At 38.6% G+C, this 15,498-nt stretch overlaps 1 protein-coding gene across 2 annotated transcripts in view; it reads right to left on the bottom strand.

Annotated features, from left to right (window-relative positions):
• Positions 1 to 15,498, bottom strand: part of LOC124110426 (serine/threonine-protein kinase NLK-like) — a 61,454-nt gene that overhangs the window by 5,592 nt on the left and 40,364 nt on the right. Inside the window, exons 4-9 of one of the 2 annotated variants that reach the window (XM_046469790.2) lie at positions 13,538 to 13,644; positions 12,674 to 12,759; positions 11,819 to 12,028; positions 1,270 to 1,458; positions 591 to 789; positions 7 to 109 (exon numbers count right to left, since the gene is read on the bottom strand). In XM_046469790.2, coding sequence (XP_046325746.1) covers positions 7 to 109; positions 591 to 789; positions 1,270 to 1,458; positions 11,819 to 12,028; positions 12,674 to 12,759; positions 13,538 to 13,644 — 894 coding nt within the window. The remainder of the gene's footprint in view (positions 1 to 6; positions 110 to 590; positions 790 to 1,269; positions 1,459 to 11,818; positions 12,029 to 12,673; positions 12,760 to 13,537; positions 13,645 to 15,498) is intronic. The other variant, XM_046469791.2, reaches the window with a different exon arrangement.

Here is a 15,498-nt window from a genome sequence, read left to right as displayed (position 1 = left end):
ACTCACACACACCTTTGGAAACTCTTAAATGAGATGGAATTGGGGTTAAGACAGAGTGGGACTCGCTTGGCTCGTTGCTGTTGTTCTGATATAAAGTGATGGAGCTTCTCTGAAAACAAGAAAACAAAATGTAAGTGATCCTGTTAAAATATGATTAAAGAGAGTCAATATTGTCTGATGCCACAACATCAGGTAAGCAGTCTGTACCAAACATTTTTGTCCGTGCCCATAATATGGCTCTTGCTGTAATTTTTAGGAATCCTTTGTGCTTAAGTGAGCTTACAAGACCAGATTGAATGTTACTAGACTCGGGCTTCAGACTAGCGGTTAAAGTTGCCAGTTGTCACCGAGTGCGGACATCCAGCAGCTGATACAAGAGCACTGATAGGTCAGCAAACACTCAGTACGACTTCACATAGAGGGCCGTTAAGAGCAGACTTGACATATTTGTAGTTCAGTATTGGCTACTAAAATCTGTACAGCTTTTCACATAAAGTTAATGCTGCCTCTTGAAAATTTCAGCTTTGACGATCTTGACTCTAGAATTTCAGCTTGATTTGTTGGAGAGGTATTGTGTAGTTGTATCTCACCTTTGACCTTTGCTACAGATGTGAGCTCATCTTCGAAGCTATAACTGAAGGGTTGGTGACAGGGAGGCTCGAAGTCCGAGGTATAATGGCGTCCGGCAGACGTGTTATAGCAGCACTTGCACATGCACGAGTGATACCGAAGTCGACCTTCATCTAGGTATGGGTGCGTTAATGCATCACTGGCTGTTATTCGTTTTTCCTGAAACACAGAGGGGTGAGTGAGTGGGTCTGTATAACAACAATAATCATGCTACATCAAATCATAACAAAGTGGCTCAGATAAACCAGTTGTCTATAGTGTGGGCAACTATCAACATCTAGTAAAGTTCTGATGACACACAATGTTTGTTTTTGTTGTTATTGTTGTTGTTGTTTAACGCCGCACTCCACAATATTCCAGCCATATGACAGCAGTCAGTAAATAATTGAGTCTGGACCAGACAATGCAGTGATTGATATGAGCATTGATCTACGCAATTGGGATGTGATGACATGCATCAGCCAAGTCAGCGAGCCTGACCACCCGATCCAGTTAGTCGCCTCTTACGACAAACATGGGTTGCTGAAGACTTGTGCTAACCCTGGGTCTAGATGTCACACAATAAGCCATATGACATGAGTTGCCTCTTTCCTATGAAGTGAGGTAGTAGTGAATGAGTGAGTCGATGACTGTACTTACTGGATTAAACACTAGCATCCTACAGAGTAGATGGACTGCCTCGTGCGTGGCCTGGCCAGAGAGGGTGTAGAGGGCTGCCAGTGAGGGCTGCTTGTGCGGCTGGCGGAGGATGTGGGCCTTGGCACCTTCACATGCTGTCCGCATGTCTTCCAGGTTGGGGGTGCCGAGGAGGTCGGTGATGAGATCAAGCTGCAAAAGACAGACACTTGATAAATACTCAACAGACACAATACTCATCAGCCACAAACAAGAGTGAGTGAGTGTGTGAGCTAGGATGAGAGTGTGTGAGCAAGGATGAGTGAGTGTGTGAGCTAGGATGAGTGAGTGTGAGAATGAGCTAGGATGAGCGAGTGTGTGAGCTAGGATTAGCGAGTGTGTGAGCTAGGATGAGTGAGTGTGTGAGCTAGGATGAGTGAGTGTGTGAATGAGCTAGGATGCGTGAGTGTGAATGAGCTAAGATGAGCGAGTGTGTGAATGAGCTAGGATGAGCGAGTGTGTGAATGAGCTAGGATGAGTGAGAATGTGAGATAGGATGAGTGAGTGTGTGAATGAGCTAGGATGAGTGAGTGTGTGTGAGCTGGGATGATTGAGTGTGTGAGCACATTTAACAGCAATTTTGCACAAAATTCTTTTCGCTAGGCCTTACATTTTTTATTTGTGGGTTTACTAAACCAAAATTCAACTCAGGTGGCTGAATTGATTTTCTCTAAATTTCAAAGTGCTACTAATCAATAATCTTTTTTTTTTTTAAAATGACAAAAAATGTTTTAACATGGCAAAATACTGAAACATAACCGACTTGTTTTGGTCCCCCAAAATACTTTTAAACATATTATTCACAATTTTATACAAACAGCAGTGACAAAAACAAATCTCTTGGTTTCTTTTCATTTCACGTCATCTTACAACAGAATCATCCAACTTTTTTTGTCAAAGTAATTTTTTTTTCTAAATTCATTTTATGGGGAGTTGATTGGTCGGTCTTGTATATATATATAACTTATTTTAGATGGGATCTTGTACATATTGAAAGTAAACAAAAGTTGCATCAGCTAAAGAATCATTTTGTTTTATTTTCTGTTCCTGGACAAGGAATAAGTGCGGTTATGCAGACCAAAACAAAACGTGTGTAAGCGATTCAATCTAACTCAAAACTACAATTTGGGGCCATCACAACAGTTCCAATTGATTTTCTGATCCAAGCAATAAATAAAGGTTGGTCTCCACTTCATCATGTCTTAAATATATTATAAGAAATAGCCAAGTATTAAAGCAGGGCCACCATCTGGTATGCAGTACTGGGAACCCCGGATTCAGGGCTTCACTCAGGGACAGTACTTCACAACACATACAGGAGAACATCCAAGTTTGCCATTGCCCATGTGTTCCCACACATATCCATCAGTATATTTGTTCCTAGTTCTCATCCATTAGAATAGATATGATGACCATTATCAAGCTATCAGTGGACAATGCTGCACTACAAGCAACTATTTGAGTGACAACACGATTTTGTTTGCCTTGAATACATTGCAATGAATCTGCACTACTACTCCAATATGTTAGTTGGATTTTCTAGTAAATAACAGTGTTCCAGTTTACCAGTAATAACCATTTTTTTACCCAGCAATTAGGCTTGGACTGGTAATTCAGGTGACTGCCAGTCCCTCTGGGCCGGCAAATAAAATACCTTATAAATCTTTGTTGTTGAACAAAACATTGGCAATAGTCTTGTAAATTTATTTTTCAAACGAAGTCAGGGTTTCCCCTTGTCTATTTTTATTGCAAGGAAAAAACATTTTGCTTTGCTTTGAGGTTAAATATCCATTTGTAGTGACTTTGTCTCGTAATATAAAAAAAAGGAGAAAATTGTGACTGAAGTTAGTGTGAATGATGTATAGATCTAATTAAGTTACTTCACGGTTATGTCTTTGCACTGAACATGATGTTGAAAGAATGAAAACCAGGTAAGTTTCATACGGTTTTTTTATTTGCTAAAAGTTGGGACTGGCAAAAATTAGTGGGGGGACTGGTAATTATTAGAACTGGCAGTTTCAAAAGCCAGCGGGAACACTGAAATAATCAATTCTACTAAATAATAATAATTAGAAGCTTGTAACAAAAATCCACAAATTACTTTTGGGGAGATAACTCAGTAACAAACACATCAAATTGGAGTCATGGGAACCTAACTGCTTCATTTAAACTGAAGATAACAAAAAACAATTAGTTAATTTTCGAAAACTGATGCAGGTGTGTGACAATGAATCAATTTTTATGTATTTTTTCTTTTAGATACTGTAATTCACACTAAACCTTTACATAAAGCCATTAATTTATCAAACAGCTAAGACTATTTTCATTCCAAAAATATGTGAACAGATACAAAACAACAGACTATAAATAACGCATCTACTAACAACATTTCAAGATTGTGCAGGCAATAATTTCCTTATAAATAATGTATTATTTAATTCAAAACAGTGTTATGAACAAAAACATTTTGCCCCATGTTAAAAATATTTGCTAATTTAAGAGCAAGTTGTCATGCATCCCCCACAAAAGGCCCCTGAACAAAGCTGGCCAGACAAACAATGCACACGCCAATAACGCGGATGTGGGTATGAATTAATAACGACTCCCTCTGCTTGGTGGCCTCACCGTGAACTCAATCTGGATGCACTGATAACAGACCTCCCTTCATCTGGGCGAGAAGACACGGATGGTTTTGCCGTGATAACAACAATATTGTCATTATTCTCACCATCATGACCACAATATCACAGGGAGGAGACAAAGCTCCTTGCACTGTTTCAGCATGTCAAGAGTAAGACTGTGTATTGCATACAATGTCAGTCTGTTAGATATAGAAGCTATTGTCTTATAAGGATTTCTGCAACTGCAGGAATTACGTAGGCCTGAAGACAATAATAAGCATCTCACAAAGCGAAGACAGACTTCAGTTGTATTTCTGCAATTGCAGTTGTTACAATTAGTAAAGACAACAACAGTTGTATTTCTGAAGAATTGTATGGTGTAAAATATAATGTTCGGGTCTAAACAATGAACACTTTAGACTATGATCCTAAACTACTCATAAAAAAATTAAAACTATTGGACATGATTTTGTTAGAATAATATGGATATTATCCTGAAACAATCAAGAAATAAAACACATATCTTATGCTTATGTTTCTTATTAATCACATTTTATGATAAACACAGAATCCGTGCCTTTGCTTAGAAAAGTAACAAACTAATATTAGATGAAGCACATTTTGTTCCTATGAAAGGAAATTCAATGACATGTTACTTAATAAATGACAAAGTTAGATAGATCAAAATATCCTCCATTTAACAAAGAACATTAGGAAGGATTAGAAATGATTAGCCATAATTCAACTTGAAAAAAAAAGTGATCTTCTCAAATTCATCATTTAAATGGGAGGGGAGTGATGTCAAAATATTGATAAAGCTGGCCTATTACTCAGAGGCATCTCAGGAGACGACCCACTGCCGTCGCGGCAGTGACGCCAACTCGGATGTACTCTTTAGAATCTGCACAGCATCTTGTAATACTGGCTACAGGAAGACGGTGGCCCTTCCCTCCAAGCACTGTCTCATCCACAGCGGTCTCCCTGTAACCCCTGACATGTTTGGCCTGGTTACCATGGAAACCACAAACTAATTGATTTACTTTCACAGAGTGGTAATATGCATTCATTGATCTGTGGTCGTGAGAAAGCGGCCCTTGCCTTCGTCTCTCCAGATTTCCGCCTATGTCCTCACAGAAGATGGCATAGGCCATTCCCCACCATGGTGCCCCGAGTAGCACTAATTGTTTTCAGCTTTCGTTTTTGAAAATATTGACGTTCGGTACATCATTAAAGACACCCTTTGTTCAGGCCGAGGGCCCTGAAGCCCTTTACTTATCACTGCCATGTTCAAAGCTTAGAAATATAATTCCTGACCACAATGCAAACATAGGTGGAAGCCACTCTCCATGATTGTTGTACAAGACGGTGCCTCTACGTAAACACTGTCACGGACCTGAGATTATAAGAAATTAATTCTGGAAGACTTTGGGAACAATACAAATCAATAACGTATGGCAACACTTGCAGCCATATTGCTTGATTGAAGTTGTCTACCGCAGCGCAGATAATGGTTAAATAGCTACATGAATATTGACGAGGATAGAGAAGCGTCAACTGCCTGAACTAGCATCATTGAATAACTGTGTCATTATAGAAGCTAGAGAGATAAATATAGAATAGATATTTTTGATTGGACAAAATGTCAAATTGGAACTCTATCACTTGACTGCATCACTGAACACACATAATAACTCAGTGTAATGTACAATATCATCACAAGATACAAACCCACAGGAAACAGTGCACAGGTAATATGTCCAATACGGTCTTGTGGACTTGAGCCATGCAAGTGTCTTATTTATATGACTATGTCAGAGGCTACGGTCAAAGAAATGCGCATGACATTTTTTTCAAAACTGTTTTGCTAAAACCAAATGTCCATGATTCAGATGGGTTAGGTTCCACAATCAATACTACAGATTTATATTACATCTCTTTGTTAATTACTGCACATTTCTATAGTTTGTCCAGGTCAGGTTTACAACGATGTTCTCTGTGTATTACAAGTCTCTAATATGAAACCTAATGACACATTATACCTTATATACCATTCTACTTGAATCTGATGGTATATAATGTTTCAATCAATGACCTGTCATCAGAAAAACGTTAATGGAGAAGGCCAGATTACTGGTACTTCTCAGTATCTGCCCACAATCAATCTAGACAGAGCCACATACATCCACGTTTATTAGCCCTACCATGTGTTTTGGCAACATATCAAGTACAATTCATAATCTTCACACATGGATTAGCATTAACTCTGCCGTCTAGTCCTTGGAATGAGTGAGACTTTATGAATAGTGAGGACAAAACATTTCTGCTGATTGTTTTGTTTGAATATATGCAAAAAAGATTCACATGAAATTGTTGAAATTGCAAGAATTCAAATGGTTTTCTTCATTAATAACAAAAAACAACATTACAGATGATCCAGAAAATATTTTGTGTCAGTACATGTATACGTATGTGTCTATCAGGCTGTGGTTACCATTCTCCACATTTGTTCATCTATTATAAGCTGGTCAGTGTGAAACTACTCAAGATTTCAAGCAGACTTGCTTATTATAAGTCAACAAGGAACAAGTATTCCATATTTAAGTTAAAAAGCAGTATCACTTTCATTGGGGCTGCCATCTTGTTTTCACTTCTGATACATATAATGTATACATATGGGAGCCAAGTCATAATGGAAGAGACAGGTATATGGAGACAGGTATATAGGTTCTAAAGGTATTAATCCAATCAAAGCTGTAGAATCGTGCTGTAAATCGACACCACACATTTGACAGGACAACTGATAATAAACAATGAATGGATGAGATATCCACCGCTGCATCCATTAGTGGCATCATGTTTCAACAATGTATCAGTGCATCTCAAATTTTACAGCTGACAATATGATGCATCTGTTTTCAAAGGTAATATATACACAGTTTTGACAACCTGACCTGATAATTACTCTGACCAGCATTACCTTACCATCTGTCATGAAATAAACTCCTAAATGTAACAGCACAATATATTTCTCAATAGCAGTTAAGAACACTGCTTTGTTCACGTGGCCATAGTTAATCTGTCATAGCCTGTGAGCACTGCAACACAGCCTTCCACTTGTGGGTGTTCCTTAACTTCTTTTGAGTAGCATGCAGTGAGAACAAGCCCAAATTAACCTGCCATCAGAGTTCAACCCAGGGGTCCGGGAAATTTAAAATCCCAATCGGACATTTACATTTATGCCACGCCCCCTTCAAACAGCGTGTTTTAGTACGACTTTTTACACACAAATTACAAGTTGTTACGTATTCATAATATGATGAATTATGAATTGTTTCAATTTAAATTGTTTAATTCACCGGACAATTAATAACAAATAATTTTTCATTTTAGATATATATGGAAAACATACGTTTGTTTCTGTTATAATAACGATCTGTCAACGTTGTGAACGGTCTAATTAATATTCATGAGTCTGCTCAAGTGTACGCGTTGTAACATTTGGATCGAGACTATTATCCCATATTTGGTTATCATGTGACCTCACGGGAAAAGTGTTTTTTTTAAACTAAAGATTATTTAAAAACAAGACAGATAATATAATCATAAATCCTAAACTATCGTTGATAGCAATAGTTATTTGAATACTTTTTCATCTGTACTTAATTATTGACCATAAAAAAAATTGATATCGATCATCAGCAAAATGGCGGTCAATCAAGATTCAATATACGACTAGCTACTGAAAACAATAAAATCTGCAAATCCTCATAGTATGTCAACCAAGTGAAAGTCGTTAGCCACGACTTACAAAATGATCATTCAGACTTTGAGGGTTTGGCAGATCCGCTCGACTGATCTGCATCGGTCGACTGGCTGTCGTAATGCTTTCGCTTCTTGTCTGAGGTTACGTATCGTAGCATTGTGAGGATAATGAGGTACATCGATGATGCAAGGTATTTATGTACAGTTGTAAACACATTTTACTCAAATTAACAAGATGTTCTCAGTAATTAATCCTCGATTAATCAGTGTCAACTCAGTTTATTGCCTATTACAGTGATTGACCGATTGGACTATCATTGTAGGTACGATGTATTTACAGCAATTAAAACAAACAAAGTTGTCAGTGTAGATAATCTTCATTGTGTTACAACCGCAGAAAGAAACTGCTCAGTCCTAACTGTTGATCATGTCCGGTCAAAATTTAAGAATGTCCGGACAATACTTTTTAAAATGTCCGTACAGAAAAATTTAAATGTCCGGTAAGCAATATTTTAAACCGGACATTTGAGATTCCCAATCGGACATGTCCGGCGCATATGACGGTTTCCGGACCCCTGGTTCAACCTAAGCTGGTTGACCTCTTGCTAGCCAGGAAAATTTTGCATAATTGTGCACATTAAGTATCATGATATGTATTAAAGGGAAACCCAACCATTCTGGTATGTATCTGTGAGCCAGGCAAATGAAGAAAGCCCTAATATCTGATATGTATCTGTGAGCTAGGCAAATGAAGAAAGCCCTAATATCTGATATGTATCTGTGAGCCAGGCAAATGAAGAAAGCCCTCATATCTGATATGTATCTGTGAGCTAGGCAAATGAAGAAAGCCCTCATATCTGATATGTATCTGTGAGCCAGGCAAATGAAGAAAGCCCTCATATCTGATATGTATCTGTGAGCCAGGCAAATGAAGAAAGCCCTAATATCTGATATGTATCTGTGAGCCAGGCAAATGAAGAAAGCCCTAATATCTGATATGTATCTGTGAGCCAGGCAAATGAAGAAAGCCCTAATATCTGATATGTATCTGTGAGCTAGGCAAATGAAGAAAGCCTTCATATCTGATATGTATCTGTGAGCCAGGCAAATGAAGAAAGCCCTCATATCTGGTATGTATCTGTGAGCCAGGCAAATGAAGAAAGCCCTAATATCTGATATGTATCTGTGAGCCAGGCAAATGAAGAAAGCCCTAATATCTGGTATGTATCTGTGAGCCAGGCAAATGAAGAAAGCCCTCATATCTGATATGTATCTGTGAGCCAGGCAAATGAAGAAAGCCCTAATATCTGATATGTATCTGTGAGCCAGGCAAATGAAGAAAGCCCTCATATCTGATATGTATCTGTGAGCTAGGCAAATGAAGAAAGCCCTCATATCTGATATGTATCTGTGAGCCAGGCAAATGAAGAAAGCCCTCATATCTGATATGTATCTGTGAGCTAGGCAAATGAAGAAAGCCCTCATATCTGATATGTATCTGTGAGCTAGGCAAATGAAGAAAGCCCTCATATCTGATATGTATCTGTGAGCCAGGCAAATGAAGAAAGCCCTCATATCTGATATGTATCTGTGAGCTAGGCAAATGAAGAAAGCCCTCATATCTGATATGTATCTGTGAGCTAGGCAAATGAAGAAAGCCCTCATATCTGATATGTATCTGTGAGCCAGGCAAATGAAGAAAGCCCTCATATCTGATATGTATCTGTGAGCTAGGCAAATGAAGAAAGCCCTAATATCTGATATGTATCTGTGAGCTAGGCAAATGAAGAAAGCCCTAATATCTGATATGTATCTGTGAGCCAGGCAAATGAAGAAAGCCCTCATATCTGATATGTATCTGTGAGCTAGGCAAATGAAGAAAGCCCTAATATCTGATATGTATCTGTGAGCCAGGCAAATGAAAAAAGCCCTCATATCTGATATGTATCTGTGAGCCAGGCAAATGAAGAAAGCCCTCATATCTGATATGTATCTGTGAGCTAGGCAAATGAAGAAAGCCCTCATATCTGATATGTATCTGTGAGCTAGGCAAATGAAGAAAGCCCTCATATCTGATATGTATCTGTGAGCCAGGCAAATGAAGAAAGCCCTCATATCTGATATGTATCTGTGAGCTAGGCAAATGAAGAAAGCCCTCATATCTGATATGTATCTGTGAGCTAGGCAAATGAAGAAAGCCCTCATATCTGATATGTATCTGTGAGCCAGGCAAATGAAGAAAGCCCTCATATCTGATATGTATCTGTGAGCTAGGCAAATGAAGAAAGCCCTAATATCTGATATGTATCTGTGAGCTAGGCAAATGAAGAAAGCCCTAATATCTGATATGTATCTGTGAGCCAGGCAAATGAAGAAAGCCCTAATATCTGATATGTATCTGTGAGCTAGGCAAATGAAGAAAGCCCTCATATCTGATATGTATCTGTGAGCCAGGCAAATGAAGAAAGCCCTCATATCTGGTATGTATCTGTGAGCCAGGCAAATGAAGAAAGCCCTAATATCTGATATGTATCTGTGAGCCAGGCAAATGAAGAAAGCCCTCATATCTGGTATGTATCTGTGAGCCAGGCAAATGAAGAAAGCCCTCATATCTGGTATGTATCTGTGAGCCAGGCAAATGAAGAAAGCCCTCATATCTGGTATGTATCTGTGAGCCAGGCAAATGAAGAAAGCCCTCATATCTGATATGTATCTGTGAGCTAGGCAAATGAAGAAAGCCCTCATATCTGATATGTATCTGTGAGCCAGGCAAATGAAGAAAGCCCTCATATCTGGTATGTATCTGTGAGCCAGGCAAATGAAGAAAGCCCTCATATCTGGTATGTATCTGTGAGCCAGGCAAATGAAGAAAGCCCTCATATCTGGTATGTATCTGTGAGCCAGGCAAATGAAGAAAGCCCTCATATCTGATATGTATCTGTGAGCTAGGCAAATGAAGAAAGCCCTAATATCTGATATGTATCTGTGAGCCAGGCAAATGAAGAAAGCCCTCATATCTGGTATGTATCTGTGAGCCAGGCAAATGAAGAAAGCCCTAATATCTGATATGTATCTGTGAGCCAGGCAAATGAAGAAAGCCCTAATATCTGATATGTATCTGTGAGCTAGGCAAATGAAGAAAGCCCTAATATCTGATATGTATCTGTGAGCCAGGCAAATGAAGAAAGCCCTCATATCTGATATGTATCTGTGAGCTAGGCAAATGAAGAAAGCCCTAATATCTGATATGTATCTGTGAGCCAGGCAAATGAAGAAAGCCCTAATATCTGATATGTATCTGTGAGCTAGGCAAATGAAGAAAGCCCTAATATCTGATATGTATCTGTGAGCTAGGCAAATGAAGAAAGCCCTAATATCTGGTATGTATCTGTGAGCTAGGCAAATGAAGAAAGCCCTAATATCTGATATGTAACTGTGAGCTAGGCAAATGAAGAAAGCCCTAATATCTGATATGTATCTGTGAGCCAGGCAAATGAAGAAAGCCCTCATATCTGATATGTATCTGTGAGCCAGGCAAATGAAGAAAGCCCTCATATCTGATATGTATCTGTGAGCCAGGCAAATGAAGAAAGCCCTCATATCTGATATGTATCTGTGAGCCAGGCAAATGAAGAAAGCCCTAATATCTGATATGTATCTGTGAGCTAGGCAAATGAAGAAAGCCCTAATATCTGATATGTATCTGTGAGCTAGGCAAATGAAGAAAGCCCTAATATCTGGTATGTATCTGTGAGCTAGGCAAATGAAGAAAGCCCTAATATCTGATATGTATCTGTGAGCCAGGCAAATGAAGAAAGCCCTAATATCTGATATGTATCTGTGAGCTAGGCAAATGAAGAAAGCCCTAATATCTGATATGTATCTGTGAGCTAGGCAAATGAAGAAAGCCCTCATATCTGATATGTATCTGTGAGCTAGGCAAATGAAGAAAGCCCTAATATCTGATATGTATCTGTGAGCTAGGCAAATGAAGAAAGCCCTCATATCTGATATGTATCTGTGAGCCAGGCAAATGAAGAAAGCCCTAATATCTGGTATGTATACAGATCAAGGGTGTTAAGGGGGGTGGGGGCTAGATCCCTGTCAGGCTGCATGGAATAACTGCCTACCTGTTGTATGGGGCTCTGGGCCTGGAACAAGATGCGTCTAGAGAGAAGTTCTGCGAATATACAGCCGACCGACCATATATCCACGGCGGATGAGTAATGTTTGGCCCCCATAAGGATCTCCGGAGGTCGGTAGTACTGCGTCACCACTTCCTGGGTCATATGTACAGATTCCTCAGGCTCTTCGATGCGTGCAAGACCAAAGTCACAGATCTGTGGAGGAACAAACATTGCAGGTTAGGCCATAATAAAATTAGTAGACTCTACTAAACGCCTCATTTTACTTTCCTCCAAGTACACACAGGTGGATGAAATTGATAAGATCTGTCAACACTTGATAGATTCAGTTGCCTAGGACAGTTTGTATAACAAAATAAATCCTGATAAATGTTCCAGTATCTCAGTTTCATATATGGGAATGAAAACCTTTGAAGAAATTTATTGTTGCCTAAACATATTCATGAATGGTTATTGCCTAAGAAACTCATCTGACATGATTGGTACAGCATAGTTGGCATCACGCCAGTCACATGTCACAGAGGCCTGTAGTTGACCAAGTGTCATCAAACCAGTGGTCGATAGCATGAGCAAGAAACCACTCAGTCAGGGTAAAAGGACACACAGTCAGTGAGGACACACATTGTTCCACCCAGCCCTACTTTAGCCGTCCAAGACAGTGCAATCAGACCAGGAATTACAACGAGGGCAAATGTCACTGTACTGATTGGAAAAAGTACCAACATTCTAAGAATCTGGCATGATTAAAGTACACTAACAAGGGAACTAACATAACTACCACATTTGCCATAATAAGCATAATAAGTACTTGTGAGAAGTAGGAGTTGTAGTTCTGCTCACCTTTAAACAACAATTACTATTTACAAGGAGGTTGCCGGGCTTGATGTCCCTGTGTAGAACCCGGGCGGAGTGGAGGTACTTGAGGCCTGCAACAGACAGACAGACAGACACAGTGAGTTGCAGTGGTTCACATCTGACCAGCAGATCTACTGATCCCTACTACTGACCACAACAATGTTACACATGACAGTAACTACACAAGGAAACAGTATGCACTTTGCGACATCCAGCACTCGTCCGCAGCCCCAGTCTTGGTCAATTTTGTTTGGTTTAACATGATCAGCTTATAAACGGTCCACATGTCAACACCCATGAGTGAAATCAACAGCAACCTTTCCCCCAAAACAACAAACAAACATTAGACGTCCAGACTATCATTTGATGGTTCCACTGGCCCTTTAAATCATTTACTAGACTGAAGCCAACAGACCAGCACTTGTGTAAAACAATGCATATTGCGCAGGGCCTTTATAAACAATTTGCCAGCTATTCCTGCACTGAAAGAAGATGACAGTTACACATACACTGTAAAATGAGCATATTCAGTTCCTTTCACGAGGCACTAATAGAATCAATACACCAATCACAGATGAACTTCACGTTAATAACTCTTATCATGTTAACACTTATCAACCAAAGTAAGTCATTTCTGAAGCATGATTAAGTAAATGTCACAACGCTTCCATGGAAATTTGCCTATTTAAAATCTCAGTGTGCCCAACGTGGCTAATTCCACACAGAGTTACTTCCCTTTAGCCAGTGTACGCCTACTCCCACTAGTGATGCGGCAACTACCGTACAGCACTCACAACCACTGTGAACTACTGGGAGTGAAAGACCTACATTGGGGAAAGCAAGACTCACCTCTGAGTATTTGGTAGAGAAAGACTTTGACGTGGTCGGCAGTGAGCGGCTGGGGTGACACGATGATCTTGTGTAGATCACTCTGCAGCAGCTCTGTTACCACATAGCTAGCAATGGTTAAGGAAACAACGTTCCTAGGACAAGGTGATGTTTATCATATTTATAAATCGGTGAATCAAAGATATTCTGTGGAATATCCTGACAAGCTCATTGAATGGTACAATGTATGGAAACACAATGCTTAACTTTTGCAGAATAATCAATTGATGAACAACAGATAGTAGCTAATCAGGAATACTGGAGAATTAACGGTGGACAAACATTCTGAAACTTTAGCCACTTGTCCAAAGCCCAGGTCTAGTAAAATGTATTCCTGTCCAGGAGGATTAACTGACAAAAGGTAATATTTTTAGCCTACAATCTGAAACAGATTCTGCAGAACATATTCAGGCCAGTTCAACTCACAGTGATACTTTTCAGAACAGACTGAACTGTTCTCATTGTGTCCATAATCTGAACTCTCTAAGTACTAACTTCAGATCAGAATTAAAGATTTATAAAGTAAATTATAAAGACCAAACCAAACAAAAGATTTCTTTAGATGATGTCTAAACTTTCTTAACCATGATAACCATTGTTGAATAAAACTACAAAATAGTTGAGTCATTTCATCTTTATACTTGAAAATAAAAAGAACTGTTCAAAGAATAAAGATAAAATAACATTAACATGGTTGCATGACTAAACATTAACATGGTTGCATGATAAAATGGAACCAATTTTGTAATGTCAGATGGCCATCAAAAACATAATTAAACAGTATCAGATGCCATTACTTTTTTTTATTAAATCACTGTAAATAACCATCAAAAACCTTTTTAAAAATTAATATTTTTTGAACAAGATATGTGCACTGTAAACAAATCACCTTTCACAAATCCCATAATTATGTTGGTTTTGAATGAATCATAAAAAGACCCGTTACACCAATCAGTGTGTCGATATTCTTGTCGCCAGGCAACACTCAAACAAAACCATGATTGCAAGTCCTTGCACGTTTCTCAGTGTACATAACGAAGTTGACCTCAAATGTCTACCCAGAATGACTATTGTTATCCACAAATATATTTCTCAAAAGAAGTCAATAAAAAGCAAATGGATTGTTGTCAGGAAGATATTACTTTACTTCCCTGATCTGTGGTAAAGCATGAAGGGAAATGCTATTGGCCGACAACTTACAATGGTTACACACTATTGACCTGAGAAGGTCTTTGTACTGCAATGGACTTGACTTCCTTTGTTAACACAGTCTGGTCATGGGATACAGCTCATAGTTCACTCCACCTTCTCAGTAAGGAAACAAAAACATGACTAGCAGCCATGAAAGGTTTCAAAAGCTGGACAAATCCAACTTAACATTTTCCTCCAAGAAAAACTACCTTCCATGTTCTAAACATTTATGAACATACTTAAAATGGTTTGAAATAAAATAAGCTTTATAAAATTATTTTGCGTAAAACACTAACTTAAATGAAAGCCATTTAGAAGCTACAATGTTTTGTAGTTCAGGTATTTTTATTTCAATGTTTTTAAATCAACTCATCTTGTGAGAAATATCTAAATGTGCTGTTTTTTGTATGTTTTTCTATTGTTGTTAATTCATTCCAAAAGCCTCAGTGATGTACAATATTTACACTATCAATGTATTGTTGAAAGAGTAATGTTACTCAGCACAACATCTCTCAGGTGTTAGATGCAAAGCAACCAACTTCTCAAACAGTAATCTTATTTTGAAATATCTTTAGGATCGTATCAGTAGTTTACATTAGGACTAGTGGACATCCGAAATAATTGATTTGAAGATACAAATGAGAATATTTATAAGAAAAACACTTTGTAGTGTCTACGAACAAAAATATTACACTGCCTTTTTCAGTGTTTACCAAGTGTAGAGAGTATCT

This window comes from Haliotis rufescens, unplaced genomic scaffold (assembly GCF_023055435.1).
Source record: "Haliotis rufescens isolate VD_foot unplaced genomic scaffold, xgHalRufe1.0.p SCAF_15, whole genome shotgun sequence".
NCBI classification, from domain to species: Eukaryota; Metazoa; Mollusca; class Gastropoda; order Lepetellida; family Haliotidae; genus Haliotis; species Haliotis rufescens.
This window is presented reverse-complemented; position numbering and strand designations above follow the sequence as displayed.